The sequence below is a fragment of the Heterodontus francisci genome, unplaced genomic scaffold (assembly GCF_036365525.1).
Source record: "Heterodontus francisci isolate sHetFra1 unplaced genomic scaffold, sHetFra1.hap1 HAP1_SCAFFOLD_500, whole genome shotgun sequence".
Taxonomy (NCBI): domain Eukaryota; kingdom Metazoa; phylum Chordata; class Chondrichthyes; order Heterodontiformes; family Heterodontidae; genus Heterodontus; species Heterodontus francisci.
In genome coordinates, this window is record NW_027142279.1 from 1,068,339 (window position 1) to 1,081,083 (window position 12,745).

General features: G+C 45.7%; 1 gene segment (V, D, J or C); it reads left to right on the forward strand.

The window, feature by feature from the left end:
- Positions 1-1,362: 1,362 nt before the first annotated feature.
- LOC137366910 (T cell receptor beta variable 30-like) lies at positions 1,363-2,035 on the forward strand. The segment is given in 2 exon segments: positions 1,363-1,412; positions 1,565-2,035. Coding segments are annotated over 2 exon segments (456 nt in total).
- The last annotated feature ends 10,710 nt before the right edge of the window (positions 2,036-12,745 follow it).

The following is a 12,745-nucleotide window of genomic DNA, read 5'->3' on the forward strand; positions in this document are numbered from 1 at the left end:
CAAGATTGAGAGGAAAACTGACAGAGACAGAGAGACTGAGACAGAGAGACAGAGACAAAGAGACAGAGAGAGACGAGAGAGACTGAGAGAGAGAGACTGAGAGAGACTGAGAGAGACTGAGAGAGAGAGACTGAGAAAGAGAGATTGAGACAGAGAGGAGAAGAGAGAGGAGAGCGAGGAGGACAGAGAGGGGGAACAAGAAAGAGCGAGAGGGAAAACAAAAAACACAGAGGAAGAGACTGAGACAGAGAAACTGAGACAGAGAAACAGTGAGAGAGACTGAGAGAGAGAGACTGAGAGACAGAGAGAGACAGAGAGAGAGAGAGGGACAGAGAGACAGAGAGATAGAGAGACTGAGGGAGAGAGAAACTGAGAGCGAGAGACTGAGAGAGAGAGAGAGACAGAGAGAGAGAGACTGAGAGAGAGAGACTGAGAGAGAGAGACTGTGAGAAAGCGACTGAGGGAAAGCGACTGAGACAGAGAGACAGACAGAGGAGAGAGAGGAGGACAGAGAGGGGGAAGAAGGAAGTGCGAGAGAAAAACAAAAAAACACAGAGGAAGAGAGTGAGACAGATTGGAAGACAGACAGACACACACACAGAATGAGACAGGGAGAGAAAGACAGAGAGCAGTAAAACAGAGGGAGACAGTGAACTAAAGACAGAGCAAGTGAAAAACACACGCACACACATGCACAGCTTTGTATCCGTGCCCATTTATCTTCCAGCTCATTGAATAAGAATATCCCGTGATCTCAGGATTGTAACTATCAGGAATGAATAACAATAAAAGGACTGGGGCTGTTATAGACTGACACTGTTTATGTTTTCACCACAGGGACAGCTGAGGACGCTCTTGGACCATGTGATGTACAATGGCTTTTGAGAAGGAGTTCACAGGAAATCTGAAACAGTGGGAGATCATACAGTCCTCCAGATTGATATACATGACCAGGAGAAGGAAATCCACATCCTTAGAGAGAGAGAAGAGAGAGAGAGAGACACACACAGCGAGAGAGACAGAGAGACAAACAAAGAGAGAGAGAGAGACCTAATGTGTGTGTATCTGTGAGAGAGAGACTGAAATAAACAGACTGAGACATATAGGGAGGCACAGAAGAGAGACAGAGAGGAAGAAAGGAGCATCTCAAGTAAAGGACAGGGAGAGACAGAGAGAGAGAGAGAAAGTGGGACATTGGCAACCAACTCGATTCTCATTTGTTGATGTGGGAAATGAACGTCACCATCTCTGCATCACTTCCTAACGCTCTCCCTGTTCCTCCCAATGATTTGTAAAGAGTGGGTTGGTTATTGACAACACTCATCACTCCTGCTCTCTCCCCTTTGCAGATTCAGAAGGCAGCTTAAAGTAAAAGATGTATCTGTTACTGACTCTGATCACCCTGTTTCACCGTAAGGGATTTTATTGAAACAATAATTCTACTTAACATTTCTTTAGGATATGGTTTTATTTATTTCGTTCTCTCCTTCTCTCTCTTTCTCTCTCCCCACTGGACTGAATTTCCCTGTTTACTGATCTCCTCCTCTCCTTGTCTCTTTCCCAGATGTGAACTCACAGACTATCCGCCAGACTCCCGCCTCTGTCTCCAAATTTTCTGAGGAGCAGGTGAAGCTGAAATGCACCGTGGATGGTACCAGTAACCCTTACATGTACTGGTACAGACAATACCCGGGGAAGGAGCCGCAGCTGATGTTTTACTCCCTAACTGCACAAAGGGAGAACTCAGAGGGGACGGTGGAGGGTTTCACCGCCGAGAGACCGACAGACTCCGAGTTCAATCTGGAGTCCTCCAGCCTGCGGGAGAATCACTCGGCCGTGTATTTCTGTGCCTGGAGAGATCACAGTGACTCAGAGATGGAGCAGTTCAACAAAAACCCTAAAGGCAGCAGGAAACACCTGTGGAGGATAAAACTGCTCGGAGCCTCGAACTTCTTTCGTTTTGCAGAGAGAAAGTGTTCATGATAACAAGAAGAGATGGGTTTGAGTGGTAGTGAGAGATTAGATATACAGGTAGTGGAGAATGTGCAAAGAACAATTAACAAGGATAACACCAGATCTGAGGTGTAACTATCAGGAAGAATTAACTATAAAACGACTTGAGTTTTACTGCACTGACACTGAGTTTTCTTCCTCTATATGGTTAACAGAGGGTGCTCTAGGACCATGAATACACAATGGCCTGTAAAACATTTAATAGGAAAACAGAAAGAGGCAGAGGTCATCCAGCCCTCCAGCATCATACACATGGACAGGAGAAGGACATTCATCACCTTAGAGAGGGATACACACACACAGTGAGAGAGACAAAGAGAGGGAGACCGAGTGTGAGAGAGGGTCAGAACGAGATTTAGAGGAAAACTGACAGAGACAACAGACTGAAAAAGAGAGACTGAGACAGAGAGACTGAGACAGAGAGGGGAACAGAGAGACTGAGACAGAGAGACTGAGACAGAGAGACTGAGTGAAAGAGAGTGAGACAGAGAGACTGAGATAGAGATACTGAGACAGAGAGGGGTCAGAGAGACTGAAACAGATCGACTGAGAGAGAGAGGCGGACAGAGAGACTGAAACAGAGAGAGTGAGAGAGAGAGAGCCTGAGACAGAGAGGGGGATAGAGAGACTGAGACAGTGAGAGTGAAACAGAGAGACTGAGAGAGAGAGAGGGGGACAGAGAGACTGAGATAGAGAGGGGGACAGAGAGAGAGAGAGAGAGAGAGAGAGAAGTAGATTGGCAGCCAATACAATTCTGATTTGTTGACCTGGGGGAATGGGCGTCTCCAACATTGTATCACTTCCTAATGCTCTTCATGTTCCTCCCAATGATTTGTAAAGAGTGGATTTGGACCTTCACAAGACTCTAAGCTCCTGCTCTCACTCCTGTGTCTATTAAGAGAACAAGTTGAAGTGAAAGATGTATCAGTTACTGTGTCTGATAATCCTGTTTCATTGTAAGTGAGCATGAAATGCAAAGATTATCGTTAATAACCTTCCTCTCCTCTCCCTGTCTCCCTTTCATTCCCAGATGCTCCCTGTTTACTGATCTCCTCCTCTCTCCATCTCTCTCCCAGATGTGAACTCACAGACTATCCGCCAGACTCCCGCCGCTGTCTCCAGATTTCCCGGGAAAGGAGTGGAACTGAGGTGCACTGTGGAGGGGAGCCGCAGTAACTTCAACATGTACTGGTACAGACAAGAGCCGGGGAAGGAGCCGCTGTTGATGTTTTACTCCAGTATTGCTAACTATGTGGATCCAGAGGGGACGGTGGATGGTTTCACCGCCGAGAGACCGAATGAGTACGAGTTCAACCTGGAGTCCTCCAGCCTGTGGGAGAATCACTCGGCCGTGTATTTCTGTGCCTGGAGTCTTCACAGTGACTCAGAGCGATGGAGCAGTTCAAGAAAAACCCCAAAGGCAGCAGGAAATACCTGTTTCTGATAAAACCAGGCGGTGCTGCGACCTGTTGGGTGTTTTTATCATTGGGAACATGTTTTTCACAAGAAGACAGGGCGGATTTAAATAGAAATTGAGTGGTTAGATATTGAAACACAGGGGAATTGTGAAATAGACTTTACAGGAATGATATCAGAACACAGAGGTTAAAGTTATCAAGAAAGTTTGAACATCGGGGGTTTATTTCTCCAGAAAGGAGAAGACAAGAGTAAACTTTAAGCGGTCTAAGAGAGATTATTAAAGATTTTAATATCTGAAATGAAGATCAGATAAAAACAGACAGACAGACAGTCAGATAGACAGATAGATGGATACGGTGTGGTTTTATTTCACTGCGTTTTCTTTCTCCAAAGGGACAGCAGAGTGCGCTGTTGGACCATGATAAACATCAGAGTCTGGAACACAGTTTAACAGTGACCTGGGATGATGTGGTTTGTCATCAATTATCTATCAAAATCTTTTATCATCTTCAATATCTGTATCACATCTACCATTAACCTTCTCTGCTCTCAGGAGAGAAACCCCCAGCTTCTCCAGTCTCTCCACAGTAATTGAACTCCCTCATCCTTGGTACCAGTCTTGTTAATCTCCCTCTAACCTTCACTACACAGAGGCGAACAACCCCCCAATGAACAGGAACTAACTCAGCTCGGAACCCTTAACCATCTGAGCGCTGTTTCACACTGTTGAAAGGCGAGATCCCTCTCCAGATAACTTCATCTCTGGGACACCTGCCTCCTGACAGCGAGTTCAGAAGAGCACAAGTGTCCTTCTTGAATGATGGTACAACATTCGCTGTCCTCCAGTTCTCTGAGACCACTCCTGTGGCCAGAGAGAATTGAAAATTTGTGTCAGAGGCCCTGAAATCTCCTCCCTTGCCTCATATAACAGCCTGGGATATGTCTCATCCGGGCTGCGGTCTTATCCACTTTTAAGACTGCTAAAACAGCTAATACTCCTCCCTTTAAAAGCTAATATGTTCAAGTATATCACAACCCCCCTCCCTGATATCTACACCTACATCATCCTTCTCCATAGTGAACATAGTGAAATATGCCGTTCTTACACGGTGTGGCCGATATGTGCCTCCAGACCAACAGCAATGTTGTTGACTATTAACTGCCCAGCAGGCATTCCCGAAGATGGTTCACCACCACCATCTCAAGGGCAATAAGGGATGGGCACACTCTCTGGGAACAGAGGGTTGTTTCCCTGAATTCTACTCTATCAAAGCCCTTTCTGAAATGTGAACACCTCTATTCAATCTCCCCCTATCCCCTTGTGTTGTATCATTCTACAACATTGCTATGTATATTAATGGGGTGGAGCAGAGTGTCGCAGTAAGTGACTGCCAATCACAATGACAACCGGATGCTGGGTATTTAATTGGATACAGTATAGAAACTGCCTGCAAGTGTGTTGTTGAAAACTCCACACGTTCACACATCGAGTTCGTATCGAATGAAGAAATCATGTTGCATGAAGATCTCAGTCTAATCTTGATGGCTGCACTCTTCTCACGTAAGTCAAAGTCAGAAACTGTGTCGAATAATGTATTGTAATGTCAGCGGTGATTCTGTTCCATAACACTGCTGTGTCAGAGTCTCACTCCAGAACACTTGAGCTCAAAGTCAAAATTAACACCCCAGGTGTCAGGGCTGTGGGAGTGTTGGACTGTCACAGAGGCAGTACTGAGGGTGTGCTGCACTGTTGCAGAGGCAGTACTGAGGGAGTGCTGTACTGTCGCAGAGGCAGTACTGAGGGAGTGCTGCACTGTCGCAGAGGCAGTACTGAGGGAGTGCTGCACTGTTGCAGAGGCAGTACTGAGGGAGTGCCGCACTGTCGCAGAGGCAGTACTGAGGGAGTAACTACATTGGTTGCAAAGCCCTTTCTGATGCCCTCAGGTCCTGAACGGCGATATATTAATGTAAGCCCTCTCTTTCTTGTAATGCAGCCCCTGCTCCAGTCCATTATTGACTGAAATAATAATCTAATCGATGTTCCATTCCACAGGAATACTCGCCTCCTATGTGGAACAGTCACCCTCTATCCTATCGATTGCAGCAGGAGAGTCGACAACACTCAGATGCACGCTGAAGAATACTGGCTATCCTACAATGTACTGGTACAGACAACATCCAGACAGGGCACTGGAAGCTCTGTTCTATTCTGCTGGAACAGGGTCTGTCACCAATTACACGTCCGAGTCATTTAAGGCAGACAGAGCCAGCAATACACTATTTACTTTGGCACTGAGAGACGCCACTCCATCTCACACCGCTGTCTATTTCTGCGCTTGTAGTATCGCACAGTGTTTGAAAAAGCGGATCCGCAGCTGCAAAAACCTGCAGCGGATGAAAGGGAGTTCAGTGCTCATCTTCAACTGGCAGGGGACAGCAGTAGATTGAAGCTTATTGTTCATATCTATCTGTCCACCTGATTGTTTATCTCTCTGTCTCTCTATCTATCTATCTCTTTACCTGGTTATCTATCTCTCTGTCTCTCTATCTATCTAACTCTATCTTTAGGTAATTACAGTTTGTATGAACTAATTAAACATACTGCAGTAATGTAATGAATGACCATCTTTTCATAGATTTTCTATATATTGACCAGTAGAAGATGTGATTTGTCATCAATTATCTATCAAAATCCTCTATGATCTTCAATATCTCTATCACATATACCATTAACCTTCTCTGCTCTAAGGGCAGAAACCCCCAGCTTCTCCAGTCTCTCCACAGTAACTGAAGTCCCTCATCCCTGATACCAGTCTGGTTAATCTCCCTCTAACCTTCACTACACAGAGGCGAACAACCCCCCAATGCACAGGAACTAACTCAGCGCAGAACCATTAACCATCTGAGCGCTGTTTCACAGTGTTCAAAGTGAGACCCCTCTCCAGTTCAGAAGCTGCTGAAAACTCTTTACCCACTTTCATCTTAGACTCGAGTCACATTTGATGTGTTCTTCAAAGAAACTAGCAGTTCAGACCAGTGAACAATGTAACCCTTTAACCGCCATTCAGCAAGGAGGCACGGTAGCAGAGCAGTTATGTTACTGGACTAGTAATCCAGAGGCCTGGACTAATGATCCCCAGACATGAGTTCAATTCTCACCAGGGCAGAAATTGAATTTAAATTTAATTAAGTAAATAAATAAAATCTGTAATGGAAAGTAAGAGCAATTCTGAACATGGAGTGTCGTAAAAACCTAACGTATTCATTGATGACCTTCAGGGAAGGAAATCTGCCATTCCTACCCGGTCTGGCCTATATGTGACTGCAGACCCACAGCAATGTGGTTGACTGTTAACTGCCCTCTGATATGGCCCAGCAGGTAATTCCGAAGATGGTTCACCACCACCTTCTCAGAGGCAATAAGGGATGGGCACACTCTCTGGGTATAGAGGGTTGCTTCCCTGAATTCTACTCTATCAAATCCCTTTCTGAAATGTGAACACCTCTATTCAATCTCCCCCTATCCTCCTGTGTTGTATCATTCTACAACATTGCTATGTAAAGTAATGGGGTGGAGCAGAGTGTCGCAGTAAGTGACTGCCAATAACAATGACAACCGGATGCTGGGTATTTAATTGGATACAATATAGAAACCGCCTGCAAGTGTGTTGTTGAAAACTCCACACGTTCACACATCGAGTTAGTATCGGATGAAGAAATCATGTTGCATGAAGTTCTCTGTCTAATCTTGATGGCTGCATTCTTCCCACGTAAGTCAAAGTCAGAAACTGTGTCGAATAACGTACTGTAATGTTAGCGGTGATTCTGTCCGGAACACTCCTGTGTCTGAGTCTCACTCCAGAACACTTCAGCTCAAAATCAAGGCTGAACACCCCGGGTGTCATGACTGAGGGAGTGCTGCACTGTCGCAGAGGCAGTACTGGAGAAGTGCTGCACTGTCACAGAGGCAGTACTGAGGTAGTGCTGCACTGTCGCACAGGCAGTACTGAGGGAGTGCTGCACTGTCGCAGAGGCAGTACTGATTGAGTAACTACATTGGTTGCAAAGCCCTTTCTGAGGTCCTGAACGGCGCTATGTTAATGTAAGCCCTTTCTTTCTTGCAATGCAGTCCCTCCTCTAATCCGCTATTGACTGAAATAATAATTTAATCGATGTTCCATTCCACAGGAATACTCGCCTCTTCTGTGGAACAGTCACCCTCGATCCTATCGATTGCAGAAGGAGAGTCGACAACACTCAGATGCACGCTGACCAATACTGGCTGGACCTTAATGTACTGGTACAGACAACAACCAGACAGGGCACTGGAAGCTCTGTTCAATTCTGCAACAGAAGTGACTGTTACCAATTACACATCCGAGTCATTTATGGCAGTCAGATTCAGCGATACACTGTTTACTTTGGCACTGAGAAACGCTGCTGCATCTCACACCGCTGTCTATTTCTGCACTTGCAGTATCGCAGTGTTTGAGAAAGCGGATCCGCAGCTGCATCAACCTGCAGCAGATGAACGGGATTTCAGTGCTCATCATCCGCCGGCAGGTGGCAGCAGTGGTTTGAGTCTCACTGCTCATTTTCCACCAGCAGGGGGCAGCAGTAGATTGAATGTCAGAGTTCATAACTATCTGTCTACCTGCCTGTCTGTCTCTCCATCTATCTATCTCTCTACCTGGTTATCTATCTCTCTGTCTCTCTATCTATCTACCTCTCTACCTGGTTACCTATCTCTCTGTCTCTGTAACTATCTAACTATATCTTTAGGTGATTACAGTTTGTATGAACTAATTAAACATACTGCAGTAATGTAATGAATGACCATCTTTGCATAGATTTTCTATATATTGACCAGTAGATGATGTGATGTGTTATCAATTATCTATCAAAATCCTCTATGATCTTCAATATCTGTATCACATCTACCATTAACCTTCTCTGCTCCAAGGAGAGAAACCCCCAGCTTCTCCAGTCTCTCCACAGTAAGTGAAGTCCCTCATCCCTGGTACCAGTCTGGTTAATCTCCCTCTAACCTTCACTACACAGAGGTGAACAACTCCCCAATGCACAGAAACTAACTCAGCTCAGAACCCTGAACCATCTGAGCGCTGTTTCACACTGTTCAAAGGCGAAACCCCTCTCCAGATAACTTCATCTCTGGGGCACCTGCCTCCTGACAGCGAGTTCAGAAGCTGCTGAAAACTCTTTACCCACTTTCACCTCAGACTCGAGTCACATTTAATGTGTTCTTCAAAGAAACTAGCAGTTCAGACCAGTGAACAATTTAACCATTTAACTCCCATTCACCACGGAGGTTTGGCAGCAGGGCAGTTATGTGACTGGGCTAGTAATCCAGAGGCCTGGACTAATGATCCCCAGACTTGAGTTCAATTTCCACCGGGGCAGAAATGCAATTTAAATTCAATTAATTAAATAAATAAAAATTTGTCATGGAAAGTATGAGTAATCCTGAACATGGAGTGACTTAAAAACCCAACGTCTTCATTGATTACCTTCAGGGAAGGAAATCCGCCATTCCTACCCGGTCTGGCCTATATGTGACTCCAGACCCACAGCAATGTGGTTGACTATTAACTGCCCTCTGATGTGGCCCAGCAGGTATTCCCGAAGATGGTTCACCATCACCTTCTCGGGGCAACAAGGGATGGGCACACTCTCTGGGTATAGAGGGGCGTTTCCCTGAATTCTACTCTATCAAATCCCTTTCTGAAATGTGAACACATCTATTCAATCTCCCCCTATCCCCTTGTGTTGTCTCATTCTACAACATTGCCATGTAAAGTAATGGGGTGGAGCAGAGTGTCGCAGTAAGTGACTGCCAATCACAATGACAACCGGATGCTGGGTATTTAATTGGATACAATATAGAAACCGCCTGCAAGTGTGTTGTTGAAAACTCCACACGTTCACACATCGAGTTCGTATCGAATGAAGAAATCATGTTGCATGAAGTTCTCTGTCTAATCTTGATGGCTGCATTCTTCCCACGTAAGTCAAAGTCAGAAACTGTGTAGAATAATGTATTGTAATGTCAGCGGTGATTCTGGTCCATAACACTGCTGTGTCTGAGTCTCACTCCAGAACACTTCAGCTCAAAGTCAAGGCTGACAACCCAGGTGTCAGGACTGAGGGAGTGCTGCACTGTCGCAGAGGCAGTACTGAGGGAGTAACTACATTGGTTGCAAAGCCCTTTCTGAGGTCCTGAGTTCCTGAACGGCGATATATTAATGTAAGCCCTCTCTTTCTTGTAATGCAGCCCCTGCTCCAATCCATTATTGACTGAAATAATAATTTAATCGATGTTCCATTCCACAGGAATACTCGCCACCTATGTGGAACAGTCACCCTCTATCCTATCGATTGCAGCAGGAGAGTCGACAACACTCAGATGCACGCTGACCAATACTGCCTATTCCTATATGTACTGGTACAGACAACAACCAGACAGGGCACTGGAAGCTCTGTTCTATTCTGCTACAGAAGGGTCTGTCACTAATTACACGTCCGAGTCATTTCAGGCAGTCAGAGCCAGCGATACACTGTTTACTTTGGCACTGAGAGATGCCGCTCCATCTCACACCGCTGTCTATTTCTGCGCTTGCAGTATCTCACAGTGTTTGAGAAAGCGGATCCGCAGCTGCAAAAACCTGCAGCGGATGAACGGGAGTTCAGTGCTCATCTTCCACCGGCAGGGGGCAGCAGTCGATTGAAACTCAATGCTCATTTTCCACCAGCAGGGGGCAGAAGTAGATTGAATCTCAGTGCTCATCTTCCACCGGCAGGAGGCGGCAGCAGATTGAAACTCAGTGCTCATCTTCCACCAGCAGGGGGCAGCAGTAGATTGAATCTCAGTGCTCATTTTCCGCCGACAGGGGGCAAAAGTAGATTGAATCTCAGTGCTCATTTTCCCCCGACAGGGGGCAGCAGTAGATTGAATCACAGTGTTCATCTTCCCCCGGCAGGGGGCAGCAGTAGATTGAATCTCAGTGTTCATCTTCCCCCGGCAGGGGGCAGCGGTAGATTGAATCTCAGTTTTCTTCTTCCCCTGGCAGGGGGCAGCAGTAAATTGAATCTCAGTGTTCATCTTCCACCGGCAGGGGGCAGCAGTAGATTGAATCTCAGTGTTCATCTTCCCCCGGCAGGGGGCAGCAGTAGATTGAATCTCAGTGCTCATTTTCCGCCGACAGGGCGCAGCAGTGGATTGAATCTCAGTGTTCATCTTCCCCCGGCAGGGGGCAGCAGTAGATTTGATCCACCCTGATGGTTATGGACCCAGTAATGAGCACAGACCAAGCTGTAGAATAGATCAGCAGCCCAGTGTGACCCAGATATTGTTCCACCTACTTCCCTCAGGAAGGTGTTGCAGAAAACGTTTGCCAGGAGTCCCACCTGACTATTTAAGAATCAACATCTGGCTGTTTTTTTCTTAATTCGTTCATGGGATATGGGCCTCGCTGGTTAGGCTTCCATTTATTGTCGATCTCGAATTGCCCTTGAACTGAGTGGCTTGTTAGGCCATTACAGAGGGCATTTAAGAGTAAACCACATTGCTGTGGATCTGGAGTTACATGTAGGCCAGACCAGCTGAAGGCGGCAGATTTCCTTCCAGAACAAACATCAGTGAACCTGATGGATTTTGAAACAATGGTCACCATTAGACGAGCTTTAAAAAAATCAACAGATTCATATATGACATTGAAATGTTATGATCTGTATTGGTGAGATTCACCCCCACGTCGCTAAAACACTAGCTGAGGCTGTGGATTAGGAGTCTAGTTAAATTAGCAAATCACGAATACATCCCCTACAGGAGCAGATCATTTGGAATGCAGATGTCTATCATTGGAAATCTACATGTGGCTAATGTGGGAATGCCGATGAGGTTCATTGGGAATCTGGATATGAACAGTTGGAGATTTCTAATCAGTAAATTAGAAACTGAACAACAGACACCCTTGTTGGGGATATTAACAACACTTACTCCAGTCACTCAACCATCAAAAGCAACCACGTCCATTCTGATTGGTTGGGTGGTGGAAGGGGGAGTGTCCAACACTGCATCACTTCCTTATGCCCTTCATGTTTTCCTCAATGATTTGCAAAGAGCGGATTGGTTAGTCACAGAACTGATCTCCTCTGTTCCACTGCCTTTGCTGTTTGATAGGGCAGTGTCAAGTGGGAGATGTATCTGTTCCTGGCTCTGATAATCCTGGGTCAACGTGAGTGCCAGATACAAAGATTATCCTTCAGAACCTTCCTCTCCTCTCCCTGTCTTCCTTTCATTACCAGATGTTCCCTGTTTACTGATCTCCTCCTCTCTCCATCTCTCTCCCAGATGTGAACTCACAGACTATCCACCAGACTCCCGCTGCTGTCTCCAGATTAGCCGGGAAAGGAGTGGAACTGAGGTGCACTGTGGAGGGGAGCAGCAGTAGCATCGAAATGTACTGGTACAGACAAGAGCAGGGGAAGGAGCCCCTGTTGATGTTTTACTCCAGCACTGCTAACTATGTGGATCCAGAGGGGACGGTGGACGGTTTCAGCGCCGAGAGACCGACTAGCTCCCAGTTCAACCTGGAGGCCTCCAGCCTGTGGGAGAATCACTCGGCCGTATATTTCTGTGCCTGGTGTCTTCACAGTGACTCAGAGAGATGGAGCTGTTCAACAAAAACCCCAAAGGCAGCAGGAAACACCTGTTTCAGATAAAACCAGGCGGTGCTGCGTCTTGTTGGGTGTTTTTATCATTGGGAACATGTTTTTCACAAGACGACAGGGCGGATTTAAATAGAAAGTGACTGGTTAGATTTAGAAACACAGGGGAATTGTGAAATAGACTTTGCAGGAATGATATCAGAGGAGAGAGGTTAAAGTTATCAAGAGAATTTGAACTTCGGGAATCTTTGTTCCAGAAAGGAGAAGACTGAAGGGTGAACTTTCAGCGGTCTGAGAGATTATTAAAGGTTTTAAAATGTGAAGTGAAGATCAGATAAAGACAGATCGATAGATCGATAGATAGATAGATAGATAGATAGATAGATAGATAGATAGATAGATAGATAGAGAGATAGGGAGTTAATTAGATAGAGAAAAAGATAGATAGGTAGAGAGATAGAAAGGTAGATAGATAGATGGATGGATGGATGGATGGATACGGTGTGGTTTTATTTCACTGCGTTTTCTTTATCCAAAGGGAATGCAGAGTGTGCTGTAGGACCATGATAAACATCAGAGTCTGGAACAAAATTTAACAGTGACCTGGGAACACAAGGAGAACATT